The sequence below is a fragment of the Hakea prostrata genome, chromosome 6 (assembly GCF_041222555.1).
Source record: "Hakea prostrata isolate BN-2017 chromosome 6, UWA_Hpros_2, whole genome shotgun sequence".
Lineage (NCBI taxonomy): Eukaryota > Viridiplantae > Streptophyta > Magnoliopsida > Proteales > Proteaceae > Hakea > Hakea prostrata.
The window spans coordinates 29,303,190-29,328,120 of NC_142605.1; the positions used below are offsets into that span (position 1 = coordinate 29,303,190).

At 37.6% G+C, this 24,931-nt stretch overlaps 1 protein-coding gene across 1 annotated transcript; it reads left to right on the forward strand.

Annotated features, from left to right (window-relative positions):
* The first annotated feature begins 736 nt into the window (after positions 1-736).
* On the forward strand, positions 737-23,950 carry LOC149013164 (lon protease homolog 2, peroxisomal-like). Its single transcript, XM_089160029.1, has 17 exons — positions 737-1,001; positions 1,307-1,419; positions 1,536-1,644; positions 1,834-2,003; positions 4,254-4,345; positions 5,774-5,953; positions 6,080-6,163; positions 11,082-11,209; positions 12,981-13,182; positions 13,283-13,489; positions 15,340-15,470; positions 15,901-16,114; positions 18,237-18,539; positions 19,087-19,281; positions 20,383-20,628; positions 22,575-22,676; positions 22,978-23,950. Exons 1-17 carry the CDS (start codon positions 895-897, stop codon positions 23,059-23,061), a joined length of 2,667 nt encoding a protein of 888 aa, XP_089016155.1. The 5' UTR covers positions 737-894; the 3' UTR covers positions 23,062-23,950.
* Positions 23,951-24,931: the final 981 nt, after the last annotated feature.

The following is a 24,931-nucleotide window of genomic DNA, read 5'->3' on the forward strand; positions in this document are numbered from 1 at the left end:
TTTATAGGCCGAAATCTATTTCTTGTTATATAATATATTATGTGAAATAATAATCAAATATAATTATTTATTATCATAAATTGTTCATAAACAAAAATAAAAATTGTCAAAAGGTAGCTTTAATTTATTGAATCAGCCGAGCTTCTAGAAGCAGTGGGATTCCACTTTTGGTGGGAAATTGGCAATCGTCTTTCAATCCCATCCCATCACTGGATTACTTATCCTTTTTTTGGGACCTTGCTTGGATCTTGCGCCATAAATGCGTAGGACCATTAATCCATGCATTTTGGGCGGTGGGATCGGAATTTCGGTCGAGATTTCGATTTCGACCGTCGAAATTCTACGGTCGAGATCGAAATCTCCACCGAAATTTCGAATCCTAGGGCCAAAATTTCTGCTTGACGAGGATACAAGCTTGCTTTTTCGCTTTTTCCATAAACAGGATTGATTTTTTGTTTTTGTTTTTTAAAGGGTATGAAAGGATGTTTCCGAAATTCCAACGCATAGAATGCATATGGTTTACCTGAAACGCATGTCCTTCACCACTTGAATTGACACACCTATCCTTTTCTTATCATGGTCTCCTACGTGGCAATCCCATCATGTATCTGGGACCCATCGTCGACCTAATCTCTATAGATCGACGGCTCTCTCCGTTCCCACGAAATGCAAAAGAACTATATTATTAATTTATTATAACTTTAAAAAAGACTCGTTTTTTTAAGGGGAAAAAAATCCGATCAGGTCGGAAAACGAAAGATAAGCTGCTCGATTATTTCTGACCTATTGATTTCAGTCAGAAGCCTCTGGTTTTTCTTTCTTCTTCTTCTTCTTCTTCTTTTCTTCGTTCAACTTCTCTCTCCTTCCAACCCTTTTGAATCCTTTTGGTTCGGCATGGCGGAATCGGTTGAATTACCGAGTCGATTGGCGATTCTTCCCTTCAGGAACAAGGTCTTGTTGCCTGGTGCTATTATTCGAATTCGGTGCACCTCAGCTAGCAGGTACTTTGTTCATCCTTAGTTCTCTTGCATGAGTTGGCGATGGTTGACTGTATTGTTAAACTTAAATTATTTTAGCAGTTATTTTTCAATTCCTGATTTTGGAATAATTTGGTTTTGATTGAGATTTTGGAGAGCTTAATGGATGTTATACCTGGCAGTGAGATTAATTATTTGGTAGAATTCGATTTGTTGGTTTGTGAGGCTTTATAGTTTGTGCATAATTTGGAACTTTCCTGATATTTGAAACAAAGGGCTTATAGTTTGTGATGGATTTTGACACTGACTGAGTGTTTGAACTTCTCAAGTGTGAAATTGGTAGAGCAGGAGCTATGGCAGAAGGAAGAAAAGGGGTTAATTGGTGTCCTGCCTGTTCGAGATGCTGCGGAGAGCACATCATTGGGTTCTGCGTTGTCTCCAGGTGAGCTTGACCTCTATCTTCCCCATACTTCTCTTCCAGTTGCTTCTGATGAGTAATTTGCAATTGCACATCTTAGAATCTATGACTGAGAGGAAGGAACTTCTTGAATCTTAAAGGTGTGGGTACTGAATCTGGAGAGAGAAGTCCCAAAGCTCGTACTTCCACCTTGGATTCTCAGAAGGTGGATGGAATAAATCAACAAGAACTAGTTCACTGGCATAAAAGGTATGGCTAATTCTTTGTCCTTTTATGGCAAAATTATGATTTTCATTCACTTTCTCTATCTGAAATGCCGTTTTACCTTGTCTTCGAAGTGAAGTAGATACTCGTTTCTTTGTGAGGAATTGACTTATGCTCTTTCTGCTAGTCAATTTAAGACACGGTATCAACGGTTTTTGGGACTTTTAATTTCAGGGGGGTTGCCGCTAGAGCTCTGCACCTGTCAAGAGGGGTGGAAAAGCCAAGTGGCAGAGTCACATACATTGTTGTTCTTGAAGGTTTATGCAGGTTCAGTGTACAAGATCTTAGTGCAAGAGGAACTTATTTTGTTGCTCGGATCTCTCGTCTTGATATGACCAGAGCTGGTTAGTAATCTTTTCTGTTTTCTTGCCCTACTATGACACTTTTTTTCGGTTTGATTGACGAATATAAGAACAGCATTCCTTTGTCAAGAAATTATTTTTGGTGCATCCCTAGGCTCTTCTTGGCATAATGTACATCTATGTTGATGACCTATTTAAGATAATCAATTATTACAATATGTTATCAATGATAGTTAATAATTATTTATATGTATCAGCTTTGGTTTTGGTCTTGATTTGCTTTTATTGGTTTGCGCTAGTTTTAATATCCCAAAATATTATTAAAGTGGAGATGGGAGCAAGGAGAGAGAGGGAGAGAGAGAAAAGCAAAGTAGTTTTACCATTTTACCCTAGTTGAGCTCTCAGCTTCTAGGAAGAAGAAGAATAAAAATAGGCATGAATTTATTTGGCTTTTAGTTTCAGCCTTGTGTTTTATTTGTTTATTTTAGAGCCTCGTTGGCTTTGGCAGGGCTCATCCCATTGTACTCTTGTTCTTCTCTTCTCCCCCCTTTTTCTTTCTTTCCTTTTGGGTTAATAAATTCTTTATTCATCCAAAAAACAAAAAGTAGTAAATCTGGACATGTTCGTTAGTGGTATCGATATTAACAAAAATTAACACTTTATGGTAATAAATCATAAACAAACACTTTATCTATTTATGAATTTATGCTTAAATCGATGTATTCCGATGAGAAACAGGGTCATATAGTCAGTCATACAAATACATCTATATGCATTTATAGTTCAAATAATCGTAAATTTAAATTGTCTCAAAGAGAGCCTAGATGCCTGGAATTATTTGCCATCTGGAAGGATTCTACGATGGAACATTCAATGGTTTGTTAGGCCCCTGGGATTATGCCATGTGGAGGAAGGGTTTATTGTTGGTTGTGGGGGGGGGGGTTATAAATAGGGGGGAAGGTGTCAAGAGAGGATATTAATTGTTATTTGAGTGAATTTGGGCAGCCGTTGGCTGTGGGGGTGACTGGCACCAGTGTAACCATATTATTGTTATTATTGTGTTTTATGTTTTTTCCGGTAATTATATCATCTAAGTTTTTGTATTCGTTTCGCGGGTTTCTAACAGATTGATATGATCTGAAAAGCCCTTTGTATACAAAATAATTATGAATGGAAGGTGCATCAATCTCTCTCCCTCCACGACTCTACTTATTAGAATCAGTGGGAGGGTAAAATCCCCAATATGCCCCATCACTTTGGGCATAGTGTTACAATTTAATAGTATCCAAAATGGGATGTGCCTGGATCAGGATTGGTTGATCTTAAAAACTGTTTTCTGCTACGAAGAGCCCATCCCTAAAATTCCCAAATGATATATTTATCAAATTTGTATTCTTCAGTTCTTAATTATTGGCTGGCTTTTATGGCCCTTAACAAAACTACATAGGTTTATCTGGATTAACTGAATTTAACATTTGGCTAATCCAGATTATGTCCTCTTAATCCATGGCAAGAAATGTCACATCATCATGCATGTGGCTCAGTGAGGTGGGTCATCTAGGAAGTCTCCGTAGATGTGCTGTTCCAGGGTCATTTAACCATATATGTTGGGTTCTTGCTTTGCAATGACGTCATGTAGATTGTGAGCCCACGTATCAATAGACTGTTCGGTGAATAGATTTCAGTATGGTAGTGAACAGCCAGGAAAACTATTTAGGAAAATGATGGGTTAGTTGTACCCCGTAACAACAGCTTAAGTTGTAAACTCATTTTGGTGACCTGTAGTTCAACCAATGATTGATCTCCAGGCCAATCATATTGTGGCGTTTTGTATTTGGATGTAATTACATGCCCTTTCACAGTAGGGACAGTCCTGGCGCAATGGTTGGTGGTCACATTGTAGCCTGAGGTCAAGGTATTGAGACAGCCTCCCAACAAAAATTGTTGGGGTAAGGCTGTGTAGGAAAAATTCCCCTCCCCCCACGTGGGCTCTACTTGTGGGGCCTCAGTACCAGGTTTACTTATTTATGTACACTTCCACATTATCTACATTTCATGTAATGAGTGCTTAAACCTCTTGCTGCAAAGTAGGGCTCCTTTGCTCTCGAGATATATTGCTATTTTACATAGCATTAGGACATGGTAGTACTTTTGTCGTACTGCATGAATACCCTGAGCCTTTGAACATATTATTTTTAAGTGAATGATGTATGATGGATGTTGAGAGCTAGATTCAAGTTATTGCCTTTCACATTATTGATTGAGATGCTCTTTCATTTTTATCTTAACTAGAGTTGGATCAAGCTGAGCAAGATTCTGATCTTATAGCACTCTCTCGACAATTCAAAGCTACTGCAATGGAGCTGATCTCTGTTCTTGAGCAGGTAAGAGTATCAAACAAGTGGTCTGAATGTTTCATTTGCTACTTTGGCCTTTGGGTTTATTCAAATGGTCAATTTTGACTTGAATCATAAAACGTCTATGAGTAAGAAATATTTTCTTCTGTTTTTTGGGATTTATTTCACTTAAGAAATATTTCCTTCTGTTTTTTGGGATTTATTCCACTTAAGAAATATTTCCTTCTGTTTTTTGGGATTTGTTCCTCTTCAAAATATCCGTAATGTTATATTGTTGTCTTGCCTACAACATTTTTTCTTTATATAATATTTTTATTTTTTTGTTTTTACTGCTTGGCTAGATAACTGTTTTGATCCTAAAAAGGTTGAAGTTTGAAATTTGAGGTTGTCAGACTAGCAATTTGGTTACTGGACATTGAAACAGCTTTATTTGGCATCGAGTTTGCAAGATCTAATTAATACAGGTGGCCAATGTGTAGATATAATCATGTAACAATATTCAGATGTCTCCATTTGGAATTTCTATTACTTTTGGGTTGAAAATAGAACTAGTCAATGCAATAATTTCATAAACTGTTGCCCGGGGGGGGGGGGAGGAAAGATTAAAAAAAACTCTTAAGTAGATAACCTCCTCCAGTCTAAATGATGTAGGTTTTCTCATTAACCCAACAGCCTTGTCCCAACAAAGTTTTGTGCCATCATTGCTGAAACAAGTAGGGGAACTAACTAACAAGTTGATTTGCAAGGACAATCTATGCTAAAATAAGAATTATATTTGATCTAGTATCTCAGACAGTATCAACAAAGATTTTGATTATCTTACAGGTTTGATATGCAGCATTAGACTTAATGAGCCCTTCAATGCTATAATTCTTGCTGTTAACTCACACATTTCAGAAGTGTAGCTCTTTGGCCTGCTAGAAATGTTGTTGTCCAAAGCCCGTTTTCATGTGATTACTGAATTTTCAGAGAGAATTCCCCAAAATATAAAACTTGAGATTCTATTAGTAGATTTCCAGTTCTTTATCCCAAAAGTTTCATAATAGGGTAAGTTTATGTTGGTTGTTTGGGGGTCTCAAATCTCAAGGAGTTTATGTGATATGATTATTTGCATTATGGAGAAAGTCTTCCTGAACTTGAGGCGCAGGTTACGGCTATTCACATTCAGATTTTTTATTTTATTTTCTTGCTCCTAAAAAAACAGTGTCATTTATAGATATAAGCATGTGATGGCATGAGTAACTTCAAGTGTTATAGAATTATGTCAAATTTTTAATAAACCATGTCTTTTCTTTTTTAATTGCTTTACTTTTCTTGGGCAAAAATGTTATCAGTGTTTCTGATTGTGTTGATTAACTTAGTAACTTTTGCTATTCTTTGATGCATATTTACAGGTTCCTGAATACTGATTGCATATTCTTTTTTGTGACACTGAGATTTATTTTTTGGTTTCAGAAGCAGAAAACCATTGGAAGAACAAAAGCTCTTCTGGAGACACTTCCAGTTCACAGGCTTGCAGATATATTTGTTGCAAGTTTCGAAATAAGCTTCGAAGAGCAGCTTTCCATGTTGGATTCTGTTGATCTAAAATTAAGGATCTCTAAAGCTATGGAGTTAGTTGACAGACATTTACAGGTAATTGTTGGATTAATCTAGAAAGGCAATGGTAGAGTAGTTGACTTAGAAGTGTACATTACATTGCATTTCTGTGATATTGTTATGGGCAAAGTTGCAATGTATTTAACAATCTTCCTGTAACAGTCAATTCGCGTCGCAGAGAAGATAACTCAAAAGGTTGAAGGACAGCTGTCAAAATCACAGAAAGAATACCTTCTGCGTCAGCAGGTTTGCTTTTTCATGTCAACTTTTACATGCGCTTCTTGTTATTGTGTATGGATATCACAGTGGATACTAAACAGGCAGAGTGTGTTTTCACCAATGCATACCTACTTAGTGCCATATAATATATTTTGGCTGGCAGAATGAAAATGTGGTGCGAGTCTTGAGGGAAGCCACTTCATTTAGGAAAAGTTGAATGTTGAGACTCTTTCTATTCCAATAACCCCAGACTCTAGCTGGGCTGGTTTGTGGCCCTTTACTGAATTTGATTGCTTTGTAATTAATATTTGTGCCTAGAATATGGTAGTTGACAAATCAAGTCCTATAACCTACTTGTTTTGTTTACCAACTGAACAAGAAAGTTCTTTGGCCTTTAATTGCTAGATATTCTTCCTTGCTTCTTCTCTCTCTGATGTGATTTGAAAACCCTAATTCCTGGTTGCTATGGGCCAATCTAAGTGCCTAAACAGATCAACGTGTAATAGTAGTGACAATTTTATTAATGCTAGTGTGTAAGAGGAGTGGTTAAGCAGTTAGGGGGATTGGCAGAGCATTAAATGGCTGACAGAGCATTAAATGACTAGAATTATAAATGCTCTTGGTAGTTAAAAATTAAAAGGATAAAATGGGAATTTAAATTTCAGAATGTGTACTAATCTGTAACTAGAGGATGTAAATTGATTGAGAATAAGGTGCGTATTGGATGGAACTTTTTTTCTTGAACTGAAAAGATGAAACTGAGGTGGCACTTAAAATAGACTTGCCATGTCTCCTCCAGGCTTCAACCTCTTGATCAGCAAGGACGATGCGATAGATATCTTGGAACCAGTGGAGATTCTTGCTGGTTACGAGTGCTACAACTGCTTTAGTAGAAACATGAATCTGAAACTATAAGAATTTAATCCTAACCCAAGGTCCTCTTGAAAACAAACTTTGATAATTCGAAGGTAATAAAATAAAATATTTAATGCAAACAGACAAAGGCTGTAAACATTGTGTGAAATTTCTGCGAAACTAGCTGTTTTGCCATCCAGTGAAACCACTAAAACCCCAAAATTTCAGCGAAATGTTGCCAAACTTTGGGAATGTTTTGGTGAAATTTCGCCCACCAGTTTCGGGGGGTATTTGCAGTCATTTTGGGCTAGTTTTTTGTATCCAGCCTAATTTGAGGCCAATAAACACACTAGGAGTGTTATTTTTGCCTAAAACCTAACTTAAGGGGGGTTCTTGATTGGCACAGGTCCGCTTGTATGTGGGCAAAACGGGAAGTCTGAAACACGAATTTAAAAAAATGTAAATATTCAAATGATGCAAGAGAACACATAAATCTTCATTAAATTTTAAGAAAAAAAGAACAACTAAAATTCATTATACAAGTAATCAAATATATATCATTGTACAATTATACAAGTATAGGCAAGTACATAATGATCCCATAATTTCAATACCAAGTATTGTGCCTTGGTGGATCTATTCCTGCTGATGGTCCATCATACTATATATCATGGTCTCCCCCAACATGAATACATATTGATCCCATGACATCCCTTGCTGATGATTGTCGAGATAGTTGCAAACTGCAGCTCTTTATGCCGCGTCATCCAAGCCCTGGAGAACTCATGTTTGAGGGAAATGAGAGTAGAGATATGAAATAGGCTCATTTAGGTGTGGTGGATATGGTGGTGGTAGACCCCATATGAAGACAGGTTCAACAACTGACTCTACCCCTAGGTCAACCGTGACGCATGCTTTTTCCGGCAAGAATCACGCAAGAACTACCCCAGATGTCGAAGATCGACGCAAAAATAGCAAGAATCAAACACTGGCGAGAGAAGCTATGGGCAAAATTTCGACTGAATGAGGAGAATTGTTGCCCAAATGATCCTTTTGTAATATATCGCCGAGAAATTGACACGGGCGATTGATTGTTTGGCAATAACCCCTGTTCTGCCGATGTATCGCTGACATTTAGGATTTTTCGTTTTCGGTTTGTGTCGCTACTTACTGAAATACCAAAATATAGCCAAGTTCCAGCGATATTTCGGCGACATGTCCTACTATGGCTGTAAATGGGAAACCAACTACGGGTTTGATCTTAGTTGTGGTGTTCCAACGAGTTTTCGATAGTAGTAGCACAGAAATTAGAAAGAGAATATAGAGAAGTACGGAAGAGAAAAATAAAAGTGTAACACAAGAAAGGAAGAATAAAAGGGAGACGTATATGAGAGAAAAGAAATCTGGAGGAAGACTGGGAGAATGAAGAAGAACCACTTGCTATAACCACACTCACAACTGTAAGGATACGTTAAGCTGTGATTTGATTCATCAAATATGTTAATTGATGGTTATGTTCTTTTCTTTTGGGTGAAATTGATGGTTATGTTCAACCCTAAAGAAAAGGAACAAATGGGAATCAAGACTCCTATTCTAGTGCTGAGACTGAAATTGAATGAAATCTACCTTCTAACTGAGCTGCTCAACATAAAACACAATATTTATAACAGAATATAGATTATGATGTAATTCTTTATAAATAGATAAATCTTTCCAAATCCTAGTTAGACCAAACCTCTCATTGGACTGTTGCCGTTTGGCCTCAGTTTTTCAAGGTGGTTGTGTTGGTTCTACAATGCTAGCGCTACTGCATCACTCTCTCTCTTTGATTTGGGAATTTATTAATATAGGAAGGGGTATGGTACCCCAAGAATGACTACCTAACAAACATTTTTATGCCAGAAGGTTGATGTAAAGAACTGTAACTGTTGCAAGAAACACTTTTGAGGGGACTTTATTGCATTTTTTCATCTATTTATGGAGTCAGTCTGCACTCCCTATTAACTTTTTCCGTGACCAGAAAACCAAAAAATGAGTGGAATTTCTCCAGTCCTGTGGCTATTATAGGTCATGGAGCTAAACTGGTTTTTATGGCCACTGAAACCTGAATGGAGAATGGAGATTGTGGAATAAAACCTAATAAAAACAAGCCATGCTTTCAAATGGGGTTTCCAAGTCACCTAAGGATTAGGAATCTAAATTTTGAGTAAAATCCTAGGATCTGCAGAGGTAGGAACAAGTGAACTACCAGATTTCAAGGGAAATTACATGTCAGAAAATCCAAGTCTATGTGGCTAGTAAACTGGTTAAATGCTTAGCAGCTTAGGTCCTTTGGATATTCAATTCAAGGGAATCAAATATCAAACGTTAAAAACAATCCAAGGGTCAGATTTTGATATATGAAAGAATTCTACTGAGGGTTGAATACTCAAGAACCAGAAATTCACATCAAGATATCAAAACAGAATTTTTTTTGTATCGATGCAGGAATATTTGAAACTGAAGCATGGACAAATATAGAAACCAAATTTGAGAAAGCAAACTCAGAAACTGTGAAATTAGATGATTAAGGTACACTAGTGAGACTTCTGAATTTGATGGATGTGCAGGCTTAAGATTCTAAGAATAGAGCAGAACTGATGAGTATATTCGATGACAATAAGGGTGTGTGCTGTAGCTTTTCAGCTTGGTTCTGGCGTGCATATTTATTGTCATTCTCAGCTTACTCGAAAGGGGGGGGGTGCGAAATCAAACCTCTTTGGCTCGCCTTTACTTGCTCTAAAAGGCACGCTAGCTATTGTAATCTAGTTGGGCCTTGCTTCTTTAGGTTGAGATAAAGATCGTCTTTATATAGAAGTAAGCCTTTTCTTGCTCCTGCGTGCAAAAGCAAAAGATGCAGATTAGGTGAAGCCAAAAACGTGAGCATGGATAAGTAGAACCAGATTTTTGAAACTCTTTTCAGAAAACAGGGTTTGTAGAATTTGAATTTAAACCTTAATGGGAATATACAATTCTGTAATGGAGTTTGAAGTCCAGACTTCAAAGCTAATCACAGAGCATTTGACTAAGGATGATTCACAGAATAACAATTGACATCATAAGAAATAAGAACTATAGATTTTCATGAAATAAAAAAGACACAGTATAGCCCCTGAGAAATTTATGTGAGACAGTACCTTGGAAATTACTACCAGAATCACGAGATTGGAAAAGATCTGAATCCCACATATCAAAAGGCAAAAGCCAAATTTTATTCGTTAGTGCAGGGCTGTAGCTCCTGACAAATTTATATGGAGGACTCAAAAGAAGGAATCAGACCATGCCTCAAATCCCTCTGACCAATAGCTTCCCCTGGAGGTAGGGTTAGCTGCTACGTTACTATAGAATGATGAAGAAAGCAATTGAAACAATGAAGGATTCATGGTGCTCCAATCTAGCCCTGCTAAAGCAATCGAACAACAATTAAAATAGAAGAACTGTGATCTAATGAAATCCCTCAACTTAAAAAATTCATAATCCTGTATTCATTCCTCATGTCCATATTCTAGTCCAATTGAAGCGGCCAATTATAATGAAACCCAATTGAAATGAATAGAACCTAAGAAAAGGCTCATTTCCTAATTCCACTAAAAAAGCCATTTGTGATTGATCTGCATCACTTGCTTAGATTTTATTCTCTTTTATTTATTTATTATTTCTTTTTTTAGGAAAAGAAATCAATGAGTTTCATAATCAATTCTATCCTATTTGCAAATCATGCTGCATGTCGATCATTGTTAGTCTCCCTTTACCTGCATTTTATTGTGGCTTTAGTTCACTTAAGAGTTCTTTTGGTTTCAGTCGGTTGTTGTGGTAGTTTAATAGTGAGTTTATATTTCCTTGGTTAGTTACATTTCTGTTGTGCATGGATTTGATTTGAGTGGTTTCTTGGGACTTAGGAATGCTGCGACTTCTATCTCTGCATTTGTCCTTTTTGGTTTTGCCTGATTGTTTTGTCTCTGGTGTCCTGACTCTGAGGATTTCTGTTGCCAATTTGCCATCCTAGATATGAGTTTAAGTATGTGTTGCCTTCTTTTGATTACACTTTCAGATGAGGGCTATAAAAGAAGAGCTTGGTGATAATGATGATGATGAAGATGATGTAGCTGCCCTGGAAAGAAAGATGCAAAGTGCAGGAATGCCACCAAATGTCTGGAAACAGGCACAAAGAGAGCTAAGGTATGCCATATTATGTATTTAAGCCTTAACTGTGTAAATGTTACATGGTATGGTCTGCTTTCTCTGTGTCATGTTTTCAGGCTACAAAGATTGTAAGGACAGAATTCCATCTGCACTGTGTACGACAACAACATTTTTTTGGTAGTTTCAAGAGTCAGTGGTTTTATAACAGAAGGTGGACATATGTTATAAACACATACAACTATTGGCGTGACCATGAGGAAACTTTAGTCACTGGGATCATTTTCCTTTGTCCGGTGCTGATTATGCTATTAATTTACCGGTCACTATCTGTTTTCATATGGTATGTGGATGAGTTTGTCTAGAGGTTAGTAATGGTCTGATGTGCATTTAACAGTGCTTTAGCTTGTGAGTTGTCAGAGAAGGCATTATTAACCAGAAGGAACGAAGCTACTAACGCTTCCCATTCTTCTTGGCCACTGATAACGTGTAACATCTAGGATCATCTCTACTATTGGTAATGCTTTCAGATATGATGATACTATAACATAACCTTTACAACTTGACCTGTGAAGAAGAAGAGAGAAAGAGAGAGGATGTTCCAAGCACACAGGGCTCGTTTGTTTGTCAGGGTCTGGGGAGGGTCAAGTATAGACAGCCTTATCCTTGTTCCCAAAGTGGATGTTTCCAAGACTATTTAGTGTTCAGCAAGTGAGCACTAGACAATACGCCAAGCATGACCTTGGCAAAGAAGAAGAGAACTGCCAGAAATAGCGAAGATGGAGATGGAGAAAGAGGGGACTGCCGAAAATAAGAGTAACTGTCACTATCAATTGTTATTCCTCTCAATTGTATGTATAAGTGTCATTTAACAATCCTTATGGAAGTAGAAGTCTAGAAAGCATTAACACTAAGACAAACTTTTGCCACTGACACACACACCACTTCTGTGTGGGTAATTGGTAATAAACTAATAATCATTGTACTGATGCTTTGATAACCATGGTAATAATCATTGTAGTGCAAGGTTGGACAAGAATACCCCTGCGGTGTATCTTAACATACACTAGTTGACGTTTAGTACCCAATGATGAATCTATAGGAATTTTCCTGTCTTGTCCTGTGGTTGTCATTATTGCTGTTGCTGAAATTGCAATGGGATATCATCTCATTCTGCATGCTGTCTCATCTTGGTTTGCCAATATTCAGAAATATTCTTGAGATCTCAAATGATTGTATGGAGTGGAATGGACTTTAATTGGATTAGGCCTTTTATGGATAACTAGGAATTCTAAAACATAAATTCTGTGTTTTCTTTTAGGACTGTTTGGGTTTGTAAATTGACATTTATTTCCTCAAATTGAAGCTAATTATGACTTATGTGATATGATGCAGAATCTGGATATCTTTCCCCCGATTTTTGATTTTTTTAATAAAACTTCTTGAACGTAGTCATTTAAAAAAAAAAGAAGACAAGAAAAGAAAAAGGAAACACTTTCTTAAACACCTTTATAGACTTCAACAGAGAATTGTTAGCAACATTTTCATGTTATTGCTTTGTCATGTTAAGTACTTCTAACCTAAAGGTATATGCTGACCCTGCCTCCCACCCCTGCTCTTCTTTCTCTCTGAACCTGAGATTCTAAAAGATGTGCTAAACTAAAAAAATTTGTTTCTGCATTTCTGTTTGATATAAAATGTACCTGATACTTTCTTGGGGTTGTAATATTGAAATGCAGATATTAGTGCATGTTTTATAGGATTAGTAGAATATTTAATTCTTTGCTTGTTTTCTTCCCCCCTTCTCCAGGCGACTAAGAAAAATGCAACCTCAGCAACCTGGGTATAGTAGTGCACGTGTTTACTTGGAGCTCCTTGCTGATCTGCCTTGGCAGAATGCCAGTGAAGAACGTGAACTGGACTTGAGAGCTGCAAAAGAACGTCTTGACAGTGACCATCATGGTTTAATCAAAGTCAAACAAAGAATTATAGAATACCTGGCCGTACGCAAGGTCATTCCTGTGTTTAATTTTGATGCCTAACCTATCTAATAATTCTCCAATACTACAAACATTTGGTAGTGTAGTTCTGATTCAATCAAATGCCTTGCAGCTTAAGCCAGATGCGAGAGGCCCCATACTGTGCTTTGTTGGTCCACCAGGTGTGGGAAAGACATCTTTAGCATCGTCCATAGCTACTGCTCTGGGCAGAAAATTTGTGCGGATATCTCTTGGTGGTGTCAAAGATGAGGCTGATATTAGAGGACATCGGAGGACATACATAGGTAGCATGCCAGGGCGCCTTATTGAAGGACTAAAGGTTTAAAGTTTAAACTGATTCTTGTACACAATTTTGTTCCGGTGGCAACCATTGCTAGGAGTAAAGCACCGAGTGCTTTGTATCTTTGTTGTATGATTATGATGGCACTGTGGCTTCACATGGTCACATTTAAACATCTTGATGGTCAATCTCAGAGGACTGGTCATATTTTTGGACCTGTGACTATTGTAAACAGCTGTAGACCAGTGCTTACAAGATAAAGCGGAGAGGAGAGCATCCTGGAGCCACAATAGAATCCAGAATAAATCTTATCATGGTCTAGGCCCACAACGTTTTTTTAATCAGGAAACCCACTATGATTTTAGAAACAACGGCAGCTTGAAGTAAGGAACAATGATTCGAAGTGTAAGAATGATCAGTTTCAAACTCCTTTCTCTCACTATTTAATAATGACTACGGCTACCCTTCATAGTAATCTTGGATAAAACTGAATGTCTGGATCTGAACTTGAATGCAGATTCATTGGATTGAATGTAGTCCTTTAAACTATTCTCTCTTTATAGTTGGATCAATTTTGTGTCTCCATATCTAGGCAGAAGGAAAAATTATCTTCATAGAAACATTATTGGTTATAAGTCTAAAAATATTCCTATGTTTATATGTTTTTGCTGCTACTGTTGTGTTATCAATTCGATTGCAAGCCATGGAAACTCTTCATGAGGGTGTTTTCTGTATACGCCATTATGTATATAAATTACACAGGCATGTAGGGCAATTTATTGCCCATTGGATTGAATGAGTACTCACAATTAGAGTGACATTGATTGTTCCCTCTGGTTTTCTTTTTCACATGTTAATTACGAATGAATTTTAACTGTCAGGTGCCTGTGCCACCTGACTTTTTCCTTCCAAAAAAAGAAAAAGAAAAAGAAAAAAAAGGGGATAGGAACATATGCCTTCCATCCCTCAAAACAGGGAGACCAAATGTAACCGAGTCTGCAAAGTTCGTATATGAAAAACTTAAGTATGTAATGAAGTAACGAACTAGAGTCTCTTTCATTCATACCCCTAGTGATGCAGCAAGGACTCTCAGTTGGGCTAAGGTGGGGCTGTATCTAGGGGGTATCAAATAGTCAGTTTGTCAGGGAAAGAGTGGAATGAAAGCAGAATGTTTATGAGCTTTGGTTTTTGGTTGGATTCCGTCGGTACATTTCAGGTGTTCTGGTTTATAGTTATTGGGTTTATACTGGTTTAGGTCAGTTTGTTTTTTGGGCTTTGTACCACAATGAAATCCTACAGTCATAAGATGCAAGAAGAAAGATTTGAAAAGACACTTTGGAATCGTCTTCCCCAATCAGACAAGTAAATGACTAGAGATAGGGAAACTGTTTTGATGTGTTCATGTTGTAATCAAAACATGGAAGACAAAGAAGCTCTTAATACTTAATATATCAGATGAGTTTAGGGTTTTGACCTATTGTTCAATGGTCTGTGGTGGAATACATTAGAAATGTTAGCATAAATAAAAGATCCTGGATCGTCTAATCTGTCCCATTGTCTCCAACATGTTGCGGGGGTATCCTGCATCTTGGTTGCCTGTGGCCTAGAGCTCCTCCAACGCTGTGGGTTTCCAAGACAGAGTGATCACTGTGATCTGACCTATCTTTGGACTTGAAGATCTTCCTGATGAGACCTAAACTCGCCCCCTTCCAGTACCTACAAGCATTGGAAGACCTTTTTTGAGGTCTACTAATAATAAGCTTGGTTGGTTGTATCGCTTGAATGTTTATACTGACTTAAGATTTCCTTTCAGTTACCTGATTTCTGCATTTTAGACTTCTGTATGTGTTCTTTTGAGAAAGGCTAAACTTTATGTGTTTGAATTGTAGAGAGTAGCTGTTTGCAACCCAGTTATGTTGCTGGATGAAGTTGACAAGACTGGCTCTGATAGCCGTGGAGATCCTGCCTCAGCACTACTGGAAGTTCTTGATCCAGAGCAGAACAAAACTTTCAATGATCAGTATCCTTCCCCCCCACCCAACAAAAAAAAAAAAAAAAAGAAAAAAGAAAAAGCCGACTACATTACAGTATGTTCTTGGATGTAGAATAATCTTTAGTTAGAATATTTTATGTTCCTTTCACTTTGATTTTAATTTATGTGGGTTCATAAGTTACTGTTTCTATCTGGATGTGGTTTGGACTTGAGTTCCAAACTTCCAATTGATACTAGTAATATCTGAGGGTTTCTAAAAGGTATCTCTGCTCGTTGCTATTCTTTGAATGAGGTTTAAGACTCTCGTGAATAGCCCAACATGAGAGAGGCTTCTAATTACTTGTCCTATAATCCATATTATTATGTGCTGATGACATAATGTACTTGTGCGCACAATAAACTATGTAAGAATCTTATCGATAGATGTGTAGTAGTAGTCCTTAATTGAACTTAACAGTTATCTGAATGTCCCATTCGATCTTTCGAAGGTCATTTTCGTTGCAACTGCAAACAGAATCCAGCCTATTCCTCCACCACTCTTGGATCGAATGGAGGTAATTGAGCTTCCAGGATATACACCTGAGGAAAAGTTGAAAATAGCCATGGAGCATTTAATACCAAGAGTTCTGGATCAGCATGGCTTAAGCTCTGAGTTCCTTCAAATTCCTGAGGTATGAGCTTACATTGAAATATTAAGTAACGGACTTAATGCTGTTATAATCCTGGATTCAAATTGCTTAGTTAAATAGACATCTAAGTAATGATTGGTATTGCTGTGGTCCTACTCTTTTGATCATTTCCTTAACACTTCTGCACTCGGATTTATGTATTGGATCATTCTAAATTTGTTTCATCTTTAACAAAATCTTAATGTCTTCTGTTCTTTGCTGACTTGTTAAGATTTGTGAACAAAAATTGACTTGATACTTGTCTATGTTCTTTTTTTTTTTTTTTTCCTGTTATTATTGCATGCTGGTAGATATCTGGATGTTTCAAATAATTTGTTCTAGTGGAAATATGTATTTGATTGGATACCTCTCCAACTTTGGTAGTTCCACAATATATAACTGATCATTGCTCCACATATTTATCAATTGACTATCAAACCTTTAGCAGTTTGCCCAATGTAGTTGCAATTCTTCTTTTAAATTCTATAACAAATATCTTGATATCTACGCTTTTCTACTGTCCTGCCATTTAGGGCAGGTGGTGGGTCCCTGGTAGATCCACATTTGAACTACTGTGTCATAGACTCATACAATGGATGTTAGATGCGAAGTGTATTCATAATTTGCTAATATATTAAAGGAAATTATTGTCCTGTCTCACTGACAAGTTTTCCTTGCACCATTGCTCTTTTTACCATGTGGGGTGGTCATTTTGACCGTTGGTTGATGGGATATCCTTCGGAAAAGGCCACTTATCAAATTTAGTATCCCATGTTGTGGTACACCATGTTTTAGATCCTAGTTCTGACATGTGCCGAGGGTTAACTGTACTAAACCTTGGCAAATGAGCAAAAGATGACGTGAAAAGGTTTCCACAAGGTTTGAGAACCAAAGGTTGAGTACAGGTATCTTGCTGTACAAGGAAAAATACTCCTATAAAAGTGAGTTTATCAGAAAACAACCAGCATGCAATGGTTAAAGCATGGTTGTTACAAGCATTTGTTGTAAGTGTGTTTAGTCTTTATGAGAAAGTTTAGTCATCTGATTCGCTGGTTCAACTTCTCGAATCTGATGAATATTCATCTCTAAATATGTCGAATGTTGACACCTCTAGTTAGGGGTCGCTAGAGGGTTTGGGTTCAGGTTGTGTTCAGCACAGATTCAAACCTGGCATATCTTTTACTTGGGTAGAATATTTCAGGCATAATGTGGAATGCCAGGTTCTTTGGTTAATTGACAGTTTCTGACAACTTGGTGTTGTGATGCTGGGTCCAATGTATTCTATTTGGGATCCCTAGGGGCCCACCCAGGCACTAAAAATATCAGTAAGGTGACAACATTGTAATAAAACAGATTGCTTAAGGGGTTTACAAGGGAATTTTAAGAAGCAAGGTTATGCAAGTCTTTTGATGCATTGAGCTGGGTAGATTTAGAATCGAAACAATAAGGAGGATAGAAGAGGATAGGATAAGTAGAGAGGCACAATTGTGGAAAATGAAAAGAAAAATAAGGAAACCAATGATGAGGAGGACTTGTCTCTTACCTCCAGCTGCATTTGGAGGTGGAAAACCAGATCTTGGTTTGTAGATGGTATCCTTATGCTTGATGCTTTACTGCAAATGAGATGTTGGGGTGAAGGTTCAACCTGCAGCCCTATCCAGTTTTTGGTGTTGACTTGATTCTTAAAATAAGAAATAGATTTCTGGGGAGGATGAAATCTAAGGTTTCTGATTCTTAGAACAAGTTTCACCTGGTCTAAAGAATTGCTCCTGCATTACTTTGAATGAGGCTGGAATCTGTGGTTTGGATCTTCTTACTGAAACATAACTATTTATTGATCAACTTGTAAAGATGATTGCACTTCCTTACCAGGTTAGACTTAGGACTTCTACAATTCTACTGAGCACCATGTGTCATTTAGTGAGTCTTCAGAGCTTAGTCTTCCATCTGGTGATTCTTCATAAGTACTCTTTTTCCCCTTCTGAACTTTCTGGGATTGCCTGTCTCCAGTGTGATGCCTTTTTATACTTTTTTCCTTTTAAGAATGAAATTTGATTATTACTGTAATAAGCTTGTATTTCTTCATTTTACATTAACTTTTCCTTTGATGCTGTGGTTATGGTAGGGTGTGGTGAAACTTATAATTCAAAGATATACCAGAGAAGCTGGTGTACGGAATATGGAAAGGAACTTGGCTGCATTGGCTCGTGCAGCTGCAGTTCGAGTTGCTGAGCAAGACCAGCCCGTTCCACTCAGTAAAGGTGTTCACCAGATGGCTGCACCACTGATGGATGCAAGACTAGCAGATGGGGCTGAAGTAGATATGGAAGTTATTCCTATTGGCGTTAACAATCATGAGATATCTAGTGCTTTTAGAAATACCTCGCCTTTGATCGTGGATGAGGATATGCTGGAAAAAGTACTGGGAGTAAGTCATAACTTCTTTCTAGACTTAGTTGCACTTACCTAATTATCTTAGAAGCTACGAACTTTTAGTTACTAGAACATGGGATAGATGGTAGACAGCAGCCTAGTCAGAATGATGCCTGTCGCTGTAACTTGGCATATTATCAACAATCCAAGGCTTGCCTATGCGACACATTGATCACTAGTATTGGACCAATATCAATTGACGGCGAAATCCGTTTGTCATTAATGTAATTGCTGAATGTACTAAAGCAACAGTTTGGGACAAAAATCCTGAAAGCCAGGTTGGGTTGTCTAGTTGTGCTAGTTTTGAGTATGCCTTCTCCCAGTCATGGCCCAATTTGTTATTATTGGACTCTTAGGATGTCTATTTAAGCCAGCTGATGCTTAAAATAAGGTCACACTTTGTTCTGGCTGAACACCAACGCCCGTCTGCTTTTGTACCTTATTAGCTTATTTGATCTGGCTAGACACCAATGCCCTTCTGATTTTATACATTTTTATCTTAAATAAAACTGATTGTCTATTTTGCTGGTGCTGGTATGCAGCCTCCAAAATTTGATGACAAGGAAGCTGCAGAACGTGTTGCTACTCCTGGAGTAACAGTTGGGCTGGTTTGGACCGCCTTTGGTGGGGAAGTTCAGTTTGTTGAGGCGGCAACTATGGTAGGAAAAGGAGATTTGCATCTCACAGGACAACTTGGTGATGTTATTAAGGAATCAGCACAAATTGCTCTAACATGGGTAGGTTATTTATATTTTTTAAAGCATGCTTTACAGTTTATGAATTTGTATTTTACCAGATTCTTGACGTGCATGTAATTAGCTGATGCCTCAATTTACTCAATTTTAAATTTTGAGAATGCCTGACTTTGTTGTCTATAAGATGGTAACTTATTGAATGTATTTCTCGATGGGAAGTCCTCAGTATGTTCTTTTCCCTTTGGCATTCAAGCAAGATAGTCTATTTTCTTTTATTTAGTTTCTATGGGGAGGGTGTTATAGAAGGGTGGAGGAGAGAGGTGGAGGAAAATGCTTCCTTGTATGCGAGCTTGTGTTTCTCTGTTTCATATAACCATGCATGACAGTCACATAGATATGTAGCAAACCCTTATGGGGTGCAGCTACATCTGGTCTTAGTATGCATGGACAGTAGTCAAATCTCTTAACTTCCCAGGTACATTTGCATGCCTCAAGTTTATTCAGATGCTGCTGAGTTTTAATATATGTATTTAGAAGTGCCGGATTTGTTTGCATGCATGTCCGTTGCATACGTCTAAAAGCTCCTTTCATGTCCTTTCACAACTGTTGGTGTTATTGTCAGAGGAAGTGCTGTTTATTATTCTCTAGCAGTGGCAGTCTTGCACACTGATGAGTGTGCCAGGGGCCGCTCGCATTCTTGTACTTTCTGCAAATTAAGGTTTCTCTATATGTAGTGACTTTCTGTTCAAGTTAGTTTATTTCTTGTTTTTCCTTTTTTTGACTCAAATGTGTAGACTGAAGGTATGGTGGTCTAGTTGACTGAATCACACAAATCTCCCTTTCTTTACCTTTCACATCTTCCCCCCCCCCCCCCCCCTCTCTCTCTTACATATCCCTCTTTCTCCTGCAGGTTTGAGAGTCTCACCCTTTCTTGCATGAATAGCTACTGCAGTAAAATACTTTTGTCAAGACATTTGGTTTCCACCTTTTGATTTTTGGCATATCGCACAATGGTCATAGGAACTAATAGACTCTATGCTGAAAGGATCATCTTATTTTAGTTTCATTTCTTTCCACAGGAGTAAGCTGTATTTTCATCTTTGCTATTATTATTGCAACTTAAAAGGTTCCTTAATTTGATAGGTAAGGGCAAGAGCAGCTGACCTGAAGTTAGCAGCTGCTGGGGGAGTCAATCTGCTGGAGGGCCGGGATATTCATATACACTTTCCTGCAGGAGCTGTACCGAAGGATGGGCCTTCAGCTGGTGTGACTCTGGTAACATCTCTTGTTTCATTACTAAGTCAGCAAAAAGTGAGAGCAGACACGGCAATGACAGGAGAGATGACCTTGAGGGGTCTGGTATTACCTGTTGGTGGTATCAAAGATAAGGTGTGCTTACCATACATGTTTTTATTGGATTTTTCTTGATGTTCAATCATTTAGACAATCTAATCTGGTGGTTATGATATTATGATATTTACAGACTTTATGCGGTATTAAGTTCTTTAAATGGAATATCCTTTGCTTCATTTGGTGTGTAAAATATTGCAAATCCTAGGGAGGAGATATTGAGGATATTCTAGAAGATCTGGTGAATGTTTGAGTGTGGAATATCCTGTAAAAGATATTCGAGCTACTCTGGGGATTGTGGGATTCACTTTGTGGCTTCTTACTTTCTACTATTTTTGGGATAGGATAGATGTGCTTCAACGCAGCTGTAGTTCCTATTCTGTGACGTTCTATGTTGTCTCTTAAAGAAAGTTTTATTATGAAGTAAGGGATCCTCTTACCATTCGAAAGATTCTTCATCTTAGTGGTTTCCATGGAGTTACAGATGAAGGAGAAGGGACTTGGATCCTAAAAGCAGTTTGGGTAAAGAAATATAAAAAGACCTTTGGTTTCAGCCCTGTTGTTGCAGTGGTGGTGCCTTCAAATTGGACGGTGGTGATGTGCTTGCAACCCTCTGGGTGGTTATTCCAGCCAGATACTGCTTTTGTAATTCAGTAGGTTCAGTACAGTGGTATTTTTATTGCCACAGGCCAGTAGTGAAACCTTGGTTATATCCTCTCTAAATTCTTCCTTTATTTTTTTGACACAGAATTGAAAAAAAGAATTCATTATATATATCACTTTATGGTCATCCCATACTGTGATCTTGTTGCAATTGATCTCCTTCTGGTTAGAGATCAATTTTGAGTTATTTGGTATGACAGCCATGGGAGAAGGGATGAACTTGACAGTGGCTGAGTTTTGCTTTCCCCTGCCACCCCTCCCCAAACTGAGGATTGACCATACTGATCTGATTCATCAATTTTCCAAAAATAGAGACAAGTTCTCCAAGCCTGCGACAGCTGATGGAGATCGTAGAGAGGACATTTGGATGATATTCTAGATCAAGCGGAGATTGGGGGGGGGGGGTTGTTCTGCTGAAGATATTCCAGATATCGTGAGGAATGTGGGTTCAATCTGGGGCTTCTCACGTTCTGTCTTGTTGAATTGGATAGATTTGCTACATCCTGGCTGAGTTTCTGTTTAATAATGTTTTAGAAATTTTATATTTTAAAGGACGAGTTTTGAGGGAGGCTACCATATTGGACGGTTTTTCTATTGTATTGGTTGCCATGTAGCTGTAAATAAAGCAGAAGGGGCGTAGCCTTCTAGCAATGCGGATCAAGAAGAGTGCTGATTTAGGCCTTGGTGCATTGGTGATGCTGTCCCAGGTTTCCAGCCCCTTGATGGTAATTTTAAGATCCTGATTAGTGGTAATTTTGATTTGACCCTACCGTGGTGATCCAATAGGTTGAATATGATGGTAAGTCCATTCCCACAGGCCAGGTGGTGACAATTTGGTCATCCTTTTCTGTTTCTTCTTTCATTGCTGGAAAAAAGGAGTTGGAAAGAAAATTCTGTTATTGATTTTTCTGTTCTTATCACATTTCACATATTGCGATCTTCTTGTTGATTTCCCACCGGTTTGAGATTGATTCTGGATTAAAGACTCAACCATTTGATCAGCTGCCCACTTGTGAATCACTGAAGTTAGTTATGTGCAGTGGTACAGAATTTTGACTGGTTATCAATTATTTAGAATGTTGTTAAAAGATAAGGAGCATTGGACATTAGTTACCTTAATAATCATCTGGATTGGGACCATATTTGCTACCTGATGAGTTCCAGAAATATTATATGGTGGGCCCATGCTGATTGCATTGGTCCTAATAAGCATGCCTTTGCGCAAAGTAATTTTGTCCCCATGTTCTGTTCATAGGATTTGTTGTGTTTGATTGCACCACAGGAAATAAGATTATATAATTTTTGTTTATTTGCATGTTCAGATTTTGGCTGCGCATCGTTATGGTATCAAGCGGGTTATCCTCCCGGAGAGGAACTTGAAGGACCTGGTTGAAGTGCCATCAGCTGTTCGTGACAGCATAGAGGTATTTTTGTTTCTTTTGATAGGTTTTGGTGTTTGTTAATTCAGTGGACCTTGTGTTGATTTCAAGAGTCAATTGCATTCCTTCAATCCTGTTTCTGATAGTTTCCTTGTATTTTGCATGATTTCCAATAAGGTTGCTGTACCTTGAATTTCATACATGAAAATTGTGTTGTAGATATAAATGCCACAATCTGTGGACTAAACCAGAACCGATAACAATCTAATTAAGCTGGTGCCCCTTAGTTGATTTCAGCTGTTCCATTGTACAATCTTGAGTCACTGATTTGTACTTCTGTCAACAGATAGTGTTGGTAAAGCGGGTGGAAGATGTGTTGGAACATGCATTTGAGGGAGGTTGCCCATGGAGACAGCGTTCAAAATTATGACAGCCCGTGTTTAATTATTAGCTAACATATCTCTGAGGTTGATGGAATTTCTAGCTTCAGTGACTCCACCAGTGTATAGTGCATTCTCTTCACAAACTTCATCCGTTGGCAGGAACTCCCTCTATTGACTGTAGGTTGGGAAATCATCTTCTGGGATGGTTCATTCTGGGCACAGAAGGATTGCTGCCGTCCGAATTCTGCTGCGGTCTTCTTCAGTTGACATAATCAAATAAAGATAGTAAGAGTTCTGCTTGGTTCGCGCTCCCGATTTGTACTCTTAAGAGAGGGCAATGAATGTCCCTGATGCATCAGCTGATGCAGTATCTGTGATTATGTATAGATTGCTGTTTATTCAAGCAATGAATTCTAATTATTTGTTGAACTCTTGATTATTGTTCTCTCTCTCGGGAAGCAAAATACAGAAGGCTGGAAACATAACAAGTATGCTAATTGAAGTCTGGAAACATAACAAGTATGCTAATTGAATTTTTCAAATAGGTGATGTATTATTATATTATTTTTTAGGATAAATATCACTTACCTCCCCTCTTAGCTGGACAAATAACACTTAGACCCTCTTTTAGTTGGATAATGTCACTTACCTCCCTTCTTACTTAGCAAATATATCAAACACCTCTCTTCTGTTAATTTTCTTTGTTAAATTTTATTTTTACTGTTAAATATTTTTCTAAAACTACAAATTACTCTCTTAAAAATAATTTTTTAATTTAAACCCTAAATTACCTTAATTATCTTGACAACTAAAATATTTAATGGTAAAAGTTAAGTTTAACTGAAAAAGTTCACCGAAGGGAGTTGTTTGATATGTTTGCTAGGTAAGAGGGGAGATAAGTGACATTATGCAACTAAGAGGGGTATAAGTGCTATTTGTTCAGTTAAAAAACGTGGTAAGTGATATTTATTCTATTTTTTATAAGTTGATTAGTCGTTCATAATGATACTCTATTTTAGTATTATTTAAATTAACGTTTTCTTCCCATGACCTCCAACTAGATTTCCTATTATAGCTATTAAAGACGTACACAATTGCAACCATGATTTAATTATAACGATTCAATGCAAAGGGTCATAGTCTAATATTTTCAAGATCATAATATCCAAACAACTGTGGTTTCATACTCATCGCGTGTCTAATTTTATTACTCAATCTATGGGATCTCAATGCTTTGTCTGATGCCCTTTTTGCTTCACTAATCTCTTCTATTCTGACCTCTGGTGCTGTTGACTCTTGGAGCTGTACTCTTTCTCTGTCTGAGAAGTTTTCAACACAAAAAGCTTTTATTCTTTTTCGAGTTCTATAATGTGTCATTACATTAAAGAGATGGTTGAAATCATTCTGGAACCTTCAACTCCTTCCCATATACAAACTTTCTTTTTGTGGGGGTTTCTTCACATTCTTTTGAGTAGAAAAATAGGCTTCCGAGAATGGGTTTGGTTTGTTTTGGTGATAAAGAAATGCCTTGGCACTAGGAGTGTGAATGGGTAATCAAAATTTGCTTCTGAATTCGCATCTGTATCTGTTTAGGGGTATTTGAATTTATCCGAATTACTAATGTATATTACCATACACATTTAGAAGAATCCACTTAAAAGAATAACTATCCAACTAGCATCCGAATCTAATTGAATCTATCAGAACATCGACAAGATATTATCCAAATCCTTCTGAATGTAATAAAATGTGGATATAGTATTACCACAATCTGATCTATCCATTTAAACCCCTATTTGGCACCTCTTTGTAACTTGTAATCTATCTAAACGTATATGAGTAGTAGGTCCTCTTGGCCTTTGAGTGAATTTTGACACGCTCCTTCTTTACTGCATCATTCATCAACTTTGTAGTAAC